The sequence below is a fragment of the Peromyscus eremicus genome, chromosome 16_21 (assembly GCF_949786415.1).
Source record: "Peromyscus eremicus chromosome 16_21, PerEre_H2_v1, whole genome shotgun sequence".
NCBI classification, from domain to species: Eukaryota; Metazoa; Chordata; class Mammalia; order Rodentia; family Cricetidae; genus Peromyscus; species Peromyscus eremicus.
The window spans coordinates 15,383,748-15,395,969 of NC_081432.1; the positions used below are offsets into that span (position 1 = coordinate 15,383,748).

Sequence of the window (12,222 nt, forward strand, 5' to 3'; positions counted from 1 at the left end):
GTATAGACCATAGGAACCATAAGGCAATGACACTCAGTGGGTCTGTTAACATGGAGCTGAAAGGAGAGATCTTGATTACATATAGAATACTGAAACCATGGGGCTATGACGGACAGTAGAATTATGGGCACGGAGGGCAAAATCCAGGGAAAGACTGTTTATTTCTTAGAATAGATGGAAATGAAAACCAGAATCTCTTTTTGTTCAAAGATAGTTTAAGTAATGTTTCCTTTGTAAATGTGCATTTACAATAAAACCATTACGCTGTAACGGTTGCTATTTGATGAAAACACAGATATGGCCTACTTGACTTATAATAGCAAATTGTTTTAGAAATCACTTGATATGGGATTAGAAGGAATTATGTCCTGTGCAAACCTCCATCTCATCAAGATGCTATAATTTCTCACTGCTCTGCTTCAGCCCCTGGCCTTTATGGAAAATGTGTTTTTACACCTCTTTGGATACACTCCAAGAGCAAACCGGAGCTTGTTACTGCTGTGACAGGAGGTTTGAAAGGATGATCTGGAAGGTCCCCCAAGAGTGTATAAAAACGTAAGTGGTGCTCAGTGTGGGCTTAGTCCTCTGTAGCTTGAAGGGCCAATGTTTCAAAGCTACAGAAGGACTCAGTGTTACACTAGTAAATGGCTGCGATTCTTTACGAGAAAAAACAATTACAGGTATGCAACAGAATAAGTTGTTATTAGGCAGGGTCTCAGCATTTTAACTCTGGCTGGCCTGGAATTTGCTACATAGACCAGGCTCCAATTCCCAGAGCTCCATCTGCCTCTTACCTCCCGACTGCTGGGATTAAACACATCCACCATCAAGTTTGCTATAGGTATTTTAAAAGTCATTATTTATTTATTTTACTTTTGAGAGAAGGTCTCTAGCCCAGCTAGCCTGGAATTTACTATGTAGTCAAGGATAGCCTTGAACTTCTGACTCTCCTGCCTCAACCTCCCAAGTTATGAGAGGAGAGGCTTATGACACCAGGCCTGGTTTATGCGGAGCTGGGAATCTAAGGGCTTTATGTATATTAGGCAGGCCCTCTACCAGCTGAACTACACTCCCAGCCCTTCAGTAAGATATTTAACAGCTTAAAGCCCTTAGATATCTCCAGATCTTCCTAATCTTTTCCATGCCATTGCATTAAAAAAAAGAAAGAAAGAAAAAGAAGAAAGAAAAAAAGCCAGGTGGTGATGGCACACATCTTTAATCTCAGCACTCCGGAGGCAAAGGCAGGTGGATCTCTGTGAGTTCAAGGCCAGCCTGGTCTACAAAGTGAGTTCCAGGACAGCCAGGACTGTTACACAGAGAAACTCTGTCTCAAAAAAACCCAAAACAACAAAAAAACCAAAACCAAAAACAACTAGTGTTTGTAGGACTCAAACTGTACACTATATCAATCCATCTCAAGGTGTCCTTGTCACACAATCTCAGAAGTGACAAACTGTCCACATGATCTGCCAAGTGGGAAACCTGAGTATTAAGGGCGCTGACATTTGCTGCTCAAATGTTAATATAAGAATATTTTTGCTTTGTTATTATTATTATGGCTGGTTTGTTTGGGGGGCAGGGTCTCATGTATCCCTGGGTAGTCTTGAACTCGCTATGTAGCAGTGGATGAGTTTGAACAGCTGCCTTCACCTCCCAAGTGATGGGATTACAGGCCTGCACCAGCCAGGGTTTATTTTTTATGACACATTTACTCGGGTGTTTGTGTGTGTGTGAAGGTCAGAGGACAACTTGAGTTGGTTCTCTCTTCCCATCATGTAAATCCTGGAGTTGAACTCAGCTTGCCAGACTCGGGGCCAAGCACCTCTACTCACTGGGCCATCCTGGGGACCCCCATCCCTTTCTATTAATTTTAAAAGAGAAGACAGCACACAAAAGCGATGAGTTTCATGACCACTCCTCCCCCCTTCCCCACCGCTCAGCAGCCCCGTGCGCTGCGGTCCGGTGGGCTCAGATGAAGCACGGTGGGATTCTCAGGCAGTTTCACTGTTGTCTGACCTCAGGGGCCAGGCACTGTGACATAAGCCGCAGCGCCAGCGTCACCGACCTGAGCTGGCAGGCGCGACCCACGGGTCCGGCAACAGCCTGCAAGCCGCGCAGCAGAACACACACGGCGGGGGAGGTCCGCAGCCGCGGCGGCTCCGAAACACCCCTCATCACACCAAGACCTCCGTGCCTCGCCGCAGGCTCCGCCCCCTCTCAGCCCCGCCCACCGGAGGGGGGGGAAGGACACACACACCGCCTTCCGTCCGCCCCGCCTCCTGCCTCGGACCGGAAGTTCGGGCTTCCCAGAGTGCCCCGCGCGCGGCGGGCATGATAACAAACCCCCGGGGCTCCCACGCGGGTGGTTCGGCCGTGTGTTGGCATCGTGGTGTGTGAGACGACGGCTGTCTGCGAGCCGTGCGGGGCCAGCGCATCGTCAACCCGAGCGATGGCGCTGTTCCGGGCCGTGTGGGGCGTGCTAAGGGCGCTCGGGCGCTCGGGGGCCGAGATGTGCGGGGGCTGCGGGGGTCGCGTGCCCTCGCCGCTCAGGTAGGCCGCGGGCGAGGGGCGCCGCACGTCCGTCATTCACCTGCCCTGGTGCCACCCGAGTCTCCGGGCCACCGGGGACCTCGCGCCTTTGGGACCCGACCCCTCACTTCCTGTCACCTTCTACCTTTCGGTGCCCAGGGCTCCTGCCTTCCTTCTCGTGCCCTGGCGGCGGGGCCGGGAGCTGGGGCGCGGAACGCTCGCCCCTTCTCTGCCCCCCGATCGCCAGGACTTGTGCTTCAAGTCCTGCAACCTCCTCTTCTGTTTCGCTAGGTCACCCAGGGTTAGAGGACTTGTGCTTCAGCCCTGCAGCCCCCTCTTCCGTGTGCCTTGGTCACCCAGGGTGCCGCGTTTGCAGCCTTCAGACCAGCAGCCTCTGATTTGGTGTAGGGCAGGGGTTTAAAGTCAGTCCTAAGGCTGAGGAGTAGCCGGTTGTGGAGGACCTTCTAGCATGCTTCTACAAATGAAGCCCTTGAATTTATTCTTAGCACAGCAGAGGGAAGGGAAATCACTCAAAGGTTGTTAGCATTTTTGGTGCAGGTGTTAAGATATTTGGCACCTTGGCTGACCTTGGCTTTGGTGTCTTGTGGCCTGTGTATAGGAATGGCAAATATCTGACATTCACTTCTTTTTATCCGTGTGTAGCTTTGTCTGTATTCCGAAATGGTTTTCATCTAACTTGAGTAATTATCCAAAGAAACCTATGAGTTCATACCTTCGGTTTTCTACAGAACAGCTACCCAGATTTAAAGCTAAACACCCAGGTAAGAGATGTGGGGCTTGTGCTCTTCTCTAATGTGATTTATTTTCATTGTCAACCGTAAACTTGATTTGCACTACCAGAGAGCATCTAGCAAAAGTCATTTTTTTGATGGTCTGTATAACACTTTGTAACTAATAGAAATTCTTTTTTTTTTAAATTCTTAAATATAAATGACAGTATTTTTAAAGTAACCTGTAGATTGGAGAGCACTCTAGAGAAAAAAAGATAAAAGTTGAGGCCTAGTTGCCCTGGCTTGAGAAGACCCACTGATGAATTATCTTTTGCTTTGCAGTTACTTCTGTGATAGATCATTGTTTGTAAAGGAGCAATAAAATAACTTACCGGGAAGTGTTCTGTAAAATATAATGGTCTAGCCGGGTGGTGGGGGTGCATGCATTTAATCCCTGCACTTGGGAGGCAGAGGTAGGTGGGGATCTCTCTGAGTTCCAGGACAGCTGGGATCGTTACAGAGAGAAACCTTGTCTTGAAAAAAACTTAAGATAAATAAATAAATTAATAAATAAAGGTACATACAAATCACCGCTAACTTATTCATTGGAAATTACCTGAGTTCATTAAAAAAAAAAAAAAAAATTGGCAAGTAGGAAAGATTTCCAGGTAGCCTAAGAAAGGGTTGTAGGGCCTTCATTTGAGTATACAATATAAAGATAATAGCTGAGTTAATAAGTTGGTCATTGCTTATGATTTCCAAGCCCTTTTACTTATAGTGCCTCACAGGGCACATGTGAAAATCATACAGGCTATAATTAAAGTACTCTTGTTGCAGGTAAGGGACAGACAGTAAACTTTTCAGAGATCTGCTTATACCCATAACCCTGTCTTCTAAAATGTAAGACTTGGCACTAACACATGGTTAATAGAGTAGTTGTATCCTCAGTTAGGAAACGGAGAAAAATGGATTAATTTTACAATAGCTTTATATCTGAATGGTATTTCTGTAATTGAAATGCAACATGGTTTTGTATCAAGACTAATTTGTAGTTTATTTGGGTTTTACTAACAATAATTCCTGAAAGACATGACAGAGTTTCAGTAATAGAGACGTAAGAAACTTGAAACAGTCGATTACCCGAGTGCTTTCATGAGCAGTAGGTTTCCAGGGACTGCTTTTGGTCGTCTGTAACATACTCACTAAAGCTAAATAACAGTTCTCTAGCATTTCTGGATAAAATTGTATCCATAGGATATAGAGATGTATGTGGTAATTAGCTTGGTTTTAGAGCCACCAGGATGTTTTTCAAAAGCTCGTAGAAAGTTAACCCCTAAGAAATAAAATTGACACATCCATTCCCATTCTGTTCTGATTTATAGATGCAAAACTTTCAGAACTGGTTAGAAAAATTGCAGCCGCGTGGAGGGAACTACCGGATGCAGAAAAAAAAGTAAGCATTTATGTTTTCAGTTTTGCTGACCAGTTAGTTCTGTAGTTAGGGATGCATCTTTTTCCAAAAACTAGGTAGTTCATACCTTTTCTTTTGGATGGGGTCTCTGCTCATAGCTTGCCAGCTGAACTAGACTGGCTGGCCAGCAAGCTCCAGGGATCCACCTGTCTGTGCTCCCACCCCCTCCCCAGCATGAGGGTTATAGACACTGGCTATGGCAAGCACTTTACCAACTGAGTTATCTTCTTAGTTTTCTCTCTTCTCCCTTAACAGTCATGTCCACAAAGGTGTTTGATACCTTTTGTTTCATAAATGATGTGGATGTAGATGGGTGTAGTACAGGTAAATGGTTGACAACAGTCAGGAAGGATGGTCAGTTGCTGTCCTTGCACCTCGATTATCAAGCGTGTGAAAAATACATCTCAGAGCATATTTTCACCTGGTGGTCCCTGGCAAATGTGATGTGTTGAGCTTGCTAGCACTAGTTCATTGATTTTTATTTGGATTTTTAATGTGCAGGTGTATGAAGCTGATTTTAAGGCAGAATGGAAAGCGTACAAAGAAGCTATGAGCAGATTTAAAGACCAGCTAACTCCAAGTCAGTTGGTATCTTTTGAGAAAGAAGTCAGGCAAAAACGTATGAAAAAGCAAGCGTTAGTAAAAAAGAAAGTAAGTATCATTGAAATACTGTTTTCCTGTGGAAAAGATCAACATAACCAAGAGTCTGGGTAGTTTTCCCTTGTGTGTAGGTGTGACATAGCAGAATACTCCTAGGCACTCCAGGTAGACAAAAGCAGGATCGTCATCTCTCACACGGTATGTCTGGGAAGTCTTGGTTGCACTGTCAGTAGGACTGGCCTGAAGCTTGAATCAAGCAAATGAAGAGAAGCTAGAATCTTCACTCCAAGTCTTGCTTCGAGAGTAACTTTCACATTTGAATTGTCTGTAGAGGATCATGATTGAAGGTTGCTGAACATACTAAATTCCTCTGAGTTTCCTCAGCACATCAGAGGAAAATGCCAGTTATTTGAGTAAGGAGTTGCTTGGGGTAGAATTCTGTTTCCTTTCAAACAAATAACTATTAAAACATCTATCTACATGGTTACGTTTTTCTAACTCGTGTTAGTTCATGTAAAGGATACTGTTTGAAAGTCAGGCTACATTTTTCTTTATTTAGGGAATGCTCTTATGGTTTCTGTAATAAAACCCATGTAGATAAGACCTTAGACATTTAATACCCTTGGTTTTCTAGGCTCCCTCCCCCCCATTTTATTATTAAATTTTCTTTGTGTATGTGTATCCAACAGGGGGAGGGGTACTTGCTTAGAGGTCAGAGGACAACTTTGTGGAGCTGATTCTGTTCTTTCACCTTTACTGGGGTTGTGCAATACACACTTTTATCTGCTGTGCCATCTCACCCACCCCAGGACTTTATAAATTCAGATACTGCTACTCCAAATACAGAGAATAAACAGGAGAGTGCAGTAGCTATTACAATGAATATGGGACGAAGTGCAAGAGATGCTGTGTGCTGATTCCATAGTTTCCCTTCTTGGCACCCGTTAAGAACTGACTACATCTTTTTAATTTTAAATATTCCAAGCCATTAAGAGAAGGAGTGAGATAAGGTTACTAAATAGTCCTGTGTTTATGAGGTTCAGTGGAGGCATGTATTGATTGGGCCAATATGATTATGTGTCCTGCAAGGAGGGAACTGGGATTAAAAAAAAGGTTTTAAGAAAATTTTATATGTAAATGTTATGATTCAGTTCCTGGAAGCTATAAAAATAACATGGAAATACCTTTTTGGATGGAGAAATGCCTTTTGTATTACAGTTTTTAAGACTTTTATGCTTGGAAAAGGTTTTGACTTCCAAGATGTAACAAACATACTTTATATACAAATCACTCTATTTGCTGGTGTGGTGGTGCAGGCTGTCATTCATGTCAGCACTTGGGAAGCAGAGGAAAGAGGATGGCCACAGGGTGGCAGCCAGCAAGTCTCAAGAAAACAAAGTTGTGATGTTTACTTGGACTCTGTTACGCATTATAGCAAACGGTTTCTTTAGCTTATTAGGCTTCCTGGTGACTGTATCTGACACTTTTATTTTTGTTATCCAGGAATTAATGTTGCTTGGAAAACCAAAAAGACCTCGATCAGCATACAACATTTATGTATCTGAAAGCTTTCAAGAGGCTACAGATCAAACTGCTCAGGTAAGCAGAGCGGCAGGTTGTTCGTAGGTTTGTGTTTATTTTAGTTTAAAATCATGTAGGAAGTTGTATGTCTGGCATGTCACATGATGAAGGAAAGTAGAAAATGTGGACATTTATTGTGTCTCTTTAAACAAAAAAGTCCTTGGAGCTGAGTGTATAGTGCTGTAGGATGTATGGCAAATGTGTTGCTAATTAATCAATAAAATACTGATTGGCCGTTGGCTAGGCAGGAAGTATAGGCGGGGCAAGGAGGAGAATAAAGCTGGGAAGTGGAAGGCTGAGTCAGAGAGACACTGCCAGCCACCACGATGAGAAACAGCTTGTGAAGATGCCGGTAAGCCACGAGCCATGTGGCAAGGTATAGATTAAAGGAAATAGATTAATTTAAGCTATAAGAACAGTTAGCAAGAAGCCTGCCACGGCCATACAGTTTGAAAGCAACATAAGTCTCTGTGTTTACTTGGTCGGGTCTGAGAGGCTGTGGGACTGGCAGGTGAAAGAGATTTGCCCTGACTGTGGGCCAGGCAGGAAAACTCTAGCTACAGTATAGTTCACTGCAGAACCAGCTGGGACTGTATGATGTCTTGGGTTTGATTCCTAGCATTGGAAAAGACAAAAGTTCTTGTTCCTAGCACATGCAGTTGGGTGTGTGCTGACCATAGGTTGCCGTACATACTTTATGCATACACACTGGAACAACTTTCAAAATATTTCTAATTAAGTCGTCTTTCTGTTTTTATGGTTCACACAGGCACATTCACACAACTGTATGTAATACAAACTCTTTACATTTAAGAGACATAACATGCCTGGTAATGGTCGTGCATGCCTTTAATCCCCAGCACTTGGGAGGTAGAGGCAAGTGGATGTGAGTTTGAGGCCAGCCTGGTCTACCGATCAATTCCAGGACAGCCAAGGCTACACAGAGAAACTCTATCTTAAAAAAGAGAGAGAGACAGAGAGACAGAGAGAGAGAGAGAGAGGGAGAGAGAGAGAGAGAGAGAGAGAGAGAGAGAGAGAGAGAGAGAGAGAGAGAGAGAGAGAGAGGAGAGAGAGAACACTAAGCTGGGTTGTTGCGCACACCTTTAATCCCAGCACTCAGGAGGCAGAGGCAGGTGAATCTCTGAGTTCGAGGCCAGCCTGGTCTACAGAGTGAGTTCAAGGACAAGAAGTCCTGAGGGGGGCAGCATTTTTATATTGTGAGATGTTAAGATTCTTCTAGAAACTTCATACTCCAACAGCTCTTAAGTGTCAGCATCCCTGGAAAGGATAAGATTGAGGCTGTTAGTTTTGTTTTGGGGTTGAGGTTGTCTCTTTATGCCTTGTCCTTTAACAAGATTGGTTATACCTGTGCTGTGGGTATGTGCTGTCCATGTGGACATGGGCACAAGAATGTGCTGGACACAAAGCCCATCTGTTGTCTCCCATCAAGAGCAACAATGGCAGCTGTTGTCCTTGTATAAAGTGCTGTGGTAAAGAAGTGTAGATGTCCAGATCACTCACTGGGCAGTTGAGCTCGCTAGGCACACCACTGGAGTCAGCTGGTTCTGTCATTGGTTCCCAAGTTCTTTTGCCATGCACTTACATGTTGTACATGTTTAAGTGAGGTATATGTGTAATGTGGCTCTTCTCAGGCTTGTAGTGGCTACCTAATCACTTTTCTTTGGGATTTTAAAATTTCAATCATTTTACCAAAAATATCTTTGTTTTTCAGTGTTCAGTAAAATCATACTGCTATTTTTCCAGAATAACCATGATTTGCTTAGAAAAATGGTTGTTCATCTTCAAAGTATTTTCCTTTAATGGAAACAGCTTCATAGACTCTAACCACTAAAAGTTATTAAAAAAAGAAAAGTTAGAATCTAGTAGAAGTCAAGGAAATTCATTCTTTAGGCCCTCTTCCAGGACCCACCATTGTTTTTTTATTTCCACTCAGCAAAAGTGGATCTAACTTAGTAATCCTTTCTTGTACAATTTCAAACTCTGGCATCTTCCAGCATCCTACTGAAAATATGGTCATATAGGAAAGCTCTGTGCTGGTGAGAACTTTGAATACATCCATTCTGGAGCAGGCCATACCCTAGGATTACCCAGCAACATCAATGACTGGGCCCTGTCCTTAGTAATGGAAATATAACTTGATTATAATTTTATTCATTTAAAGATACTGGCTAAGTTGGGTGGGTGGCTCAAGTTTGTGCTCCCGGTCCTTGAGAGACCAAGGCTATCCTACATCACAGAGAGAATTCCAAGCTAGATTGAGCCACACGAGAACATCTGCAAACATCCCAGCCTTCTAATGCCACCCCCCCCCCCCACAGGCTCATGCACATACACACGCATGTACACATGCGCATACATGCATATGCAGGTGCACACACATAGATACATACAGATGCACATAGACACATAGACACAAACACATATATACATATATGCATACACATGCATGAGGGGCTTGTCAGCGGTTGAATCCCCAGCATATTTACAAACAAGGAAACATCATTCAAATTCCCCATTTTATGATCTTTGAATCCCACTTTTCAGTGCTCACTAGCTCAGTACACCTAGTGTGCTGTCAGCTCAGTTTGAAGCTTGTGGTTTATTCAGGTTGGCAGCTGCCATCTCTCTGGTGCACACAGCACACCAAGCTCCTCCTGCGTCGGCGCCTTGTGCCCTTGCTTGTGTTCCTTGATTTACCCCCATTCTAGCTTTTCCTTATTTAAGGATGTGTAGGAAATTAGTGTTTCAGATTTTACATGTCTAAAAACTGCCTTTTCCTGTGTTTTTTAGATTGGCCATAGAGTTACAGATTGGAAATGTTTTTTTCAGCATTTCAAAATTACTACTGCTTTTCTAGCCACTGATTTTTGAGAAATACAGCTGCCAGTTGGGTAGTTAAGGCAGGAAGATCAAGAATATGAAGGCAGCCAGGCTGTCCCCAAAACCACAGATGTAAAAAAAAAAATCTGAGCCAGGCGATATTGGCACACGTCTTTAATCCCAGCACTTGGGAGGCAGAGACAGGTGGGTCTCTGTGAGTTTGAGGCCAGCCTGGTCTACAGAGTGAGTTCTAGGACAGGCACCAAAACTATACAGAGAAACCCTGTCTCGAAAAGCCAAAAAAAAAAAAAAAAAAAAAAAAAAGACCAAGAAAATCTGGGCTTGTGGGATGGCTCAGCTGGTAACGGCACCTGCCCTAGTTTGATTTCCCCAGACCTGCATGGTGGAAGGAGAGAACTGGCTCCTGTAAGTTGTCCTCTGTCTCCACTGTGTGCACACATACACGTGCACACAGAAGTAAAAATGTAATTTCAGAAATTTGTAGATGAAACCAGCTTGAGTTCAAGTACTTTTGATTTAGTTTCTTTGCTTGTTGCTTTCTGTTTAGACGATATAGCTTGTATTTATGTATAGACCTTCTGAGTCTGTCTTCTCACTTTCTTGTTTTTGAACATCCTTCGCCGTCCCTAAATACTGTATGTTTTCACGTATTTCCCTTGCCTTCTGGTCCTCAAGTGGGCCTATTCTTCACTGTGACTGTTTTTCTCTCTTGAGAATATGAAAGTCCTGGAACCTGCCATAGTGGGCATTTACGCTGCTTTTCCCATCCCCTCTGTGACACCCACCTGGTGCTGCCACGGGGACAGCTCGCAGGTTCTCCTTACGGCCTGTGGGCACTCCAGCCAATGTCAGTCAGTCCACTTAGCACTCCAGCCTGCCACTGTCCACAGTTTATGTTGGTGCTGCCCTCTTCTGCTGGTTTTTGTCCACATGCATTTATACCTTACACTTTATTTAATGGAATTTGGAAGAATGTGCAAAAGTAAACCATGTTCTGTCCCTGGATTACAAAGCCTAAGGGATGTAAAGTGGCCTTTTGCCTGTAGTACCTCTCAGGTCAGCTGATCAGCTGAGTAGAATTAAGGACTGCTTGCTCCATTCCTATGATAATACCTAAACATCTTGGCACAAAGTTTAGAATAAAACACTACAGGGAAGAAAAACCACCTGTGAAGTTAGTTTATGACAGACTGGAGATTATACCTGAATACAAACATTTTTTAATCAAGAGGTAACTCATTTCATTTTATACTCATGTAAATGTAACCGTTCAATGGGATTGTAACAGTCCAGTGGAAGTGTCAGTTGACGTTGCATGGTGTTGCTTATGAATGACAGCTGAGTTCTGTGTTGGAATAAATGGGGAGTGATCTCCTTTGCTGTCTTCTTAGGTGTGTACACCTTAACTATCCATTGTCTTACAGGGAAAACTGAAGAGTATAAATGAGGCTTGGAAAAAACTATCTAGTGATGAAAAACAGGTAAGTAGTACAGTTCCTGGCTTTCTGTGTCCGTCTAGAGTGCCTGAGTAGTCAGGGTGGGGTTGGCTCCCGTGGCATTGCGCAGCAGCACCAGTGTGATGGCAGTACTCAGGGACTGCCTTCGTTGAGACCAACTTGGCTCTTCTCTCAGGAGTGTGTCAAAATAAACTGGCATTTCAAACATGTCTTGTCCCACCTGCCCTCTTCTCTCCCCTAAGTCCTTAAACTAAAAACCCACCAACCCTTGGAGAACACTTTCTAAACACTTTCTCTTAATTTTTTTCCCCTAACATTTTATTTAAAATTATTTTTGTATTCTCCTTTGGTGCATGGAAAGTAGTGATATAATTTCTGTGTAGATGGAAGCACTCCAGGGATTAATTCCTCTTTTCTAAATAAAATATTTCAACACTTTCTCAGGCATACATTCAGCTTGCTAAAGATGATAGAATTCGTTATGATAATGAAATGAAGTCTTGGGAAGAGCAAATGGCAGAAGTTGGACGAAGTGATCTCATTCGACGCAATGTGAAGCGAGCACGAGACATCACTGAGAATTAAGACCGAAGATGGAGTTGTCTTTGTGATTAGGCACAAGAAACCAACGAGGTCTCAGTGCCTTAATAGTCAAATAAGAAAGGCTAAGGCTGGTTGACACTGGATAGTCAGTTCCTTTTTCTGTAGCCCATGGACCTCTGCCGTTGAATACATTTCTGTTATTATATCAAGCCCTGACTGTGAAAGATCCTGCAGAGTTGTGCTTTTTGCTTAAGAACTAGAGATGAGACTGTCCATGCATCTGCATGTAGTGGTGAATCATTCTGTGTTTGATGGAGGTCGGTAGACTATGAAGTGACTTTTACACTCGTAACAGTTACATGTGACGTTTTTACACTGATGACGGTTACGTGCAAGTGTGTCCCCACCCCCCTATGTTCCAGGGTCAGAGCTGCTTTCACAGCTATGG

General features: G+C 43.6%; 1 protein-coding gene across 1 annotated transcript; it reads left to right on the forward strand.

Moving 5' to 3' along the window:
* Positions 1-2,069: 2,069 nt before the first annotated feature.
* Tfam (transcription factor A, mitochondrial) lies at positions 2,070-11,998 on the forward strand. Its single transcript, XM_059281631.1, has 7 exons — positions 2,070-2,550; positions 3,193-3,311; positions 4,643-4,713; positions 5,233-5,382; positions 6,835-6,930; positions 11,199-11,255; positions 11,676-11,998. The coding sequence occupies exons 1-7, from the start codon at positions 2,450-2,452 to the stop codon at positions 11,814-11,816; spliced, it is 735 nt and encodes a 244-aa protein (XP_059137614.1). The 5' UTR covers positions 2,070-2,449; the 3' UTR covers positions 11,817-11,998.
* Positions 11,999-12,222: the final 224 nt, after the last annotated feature.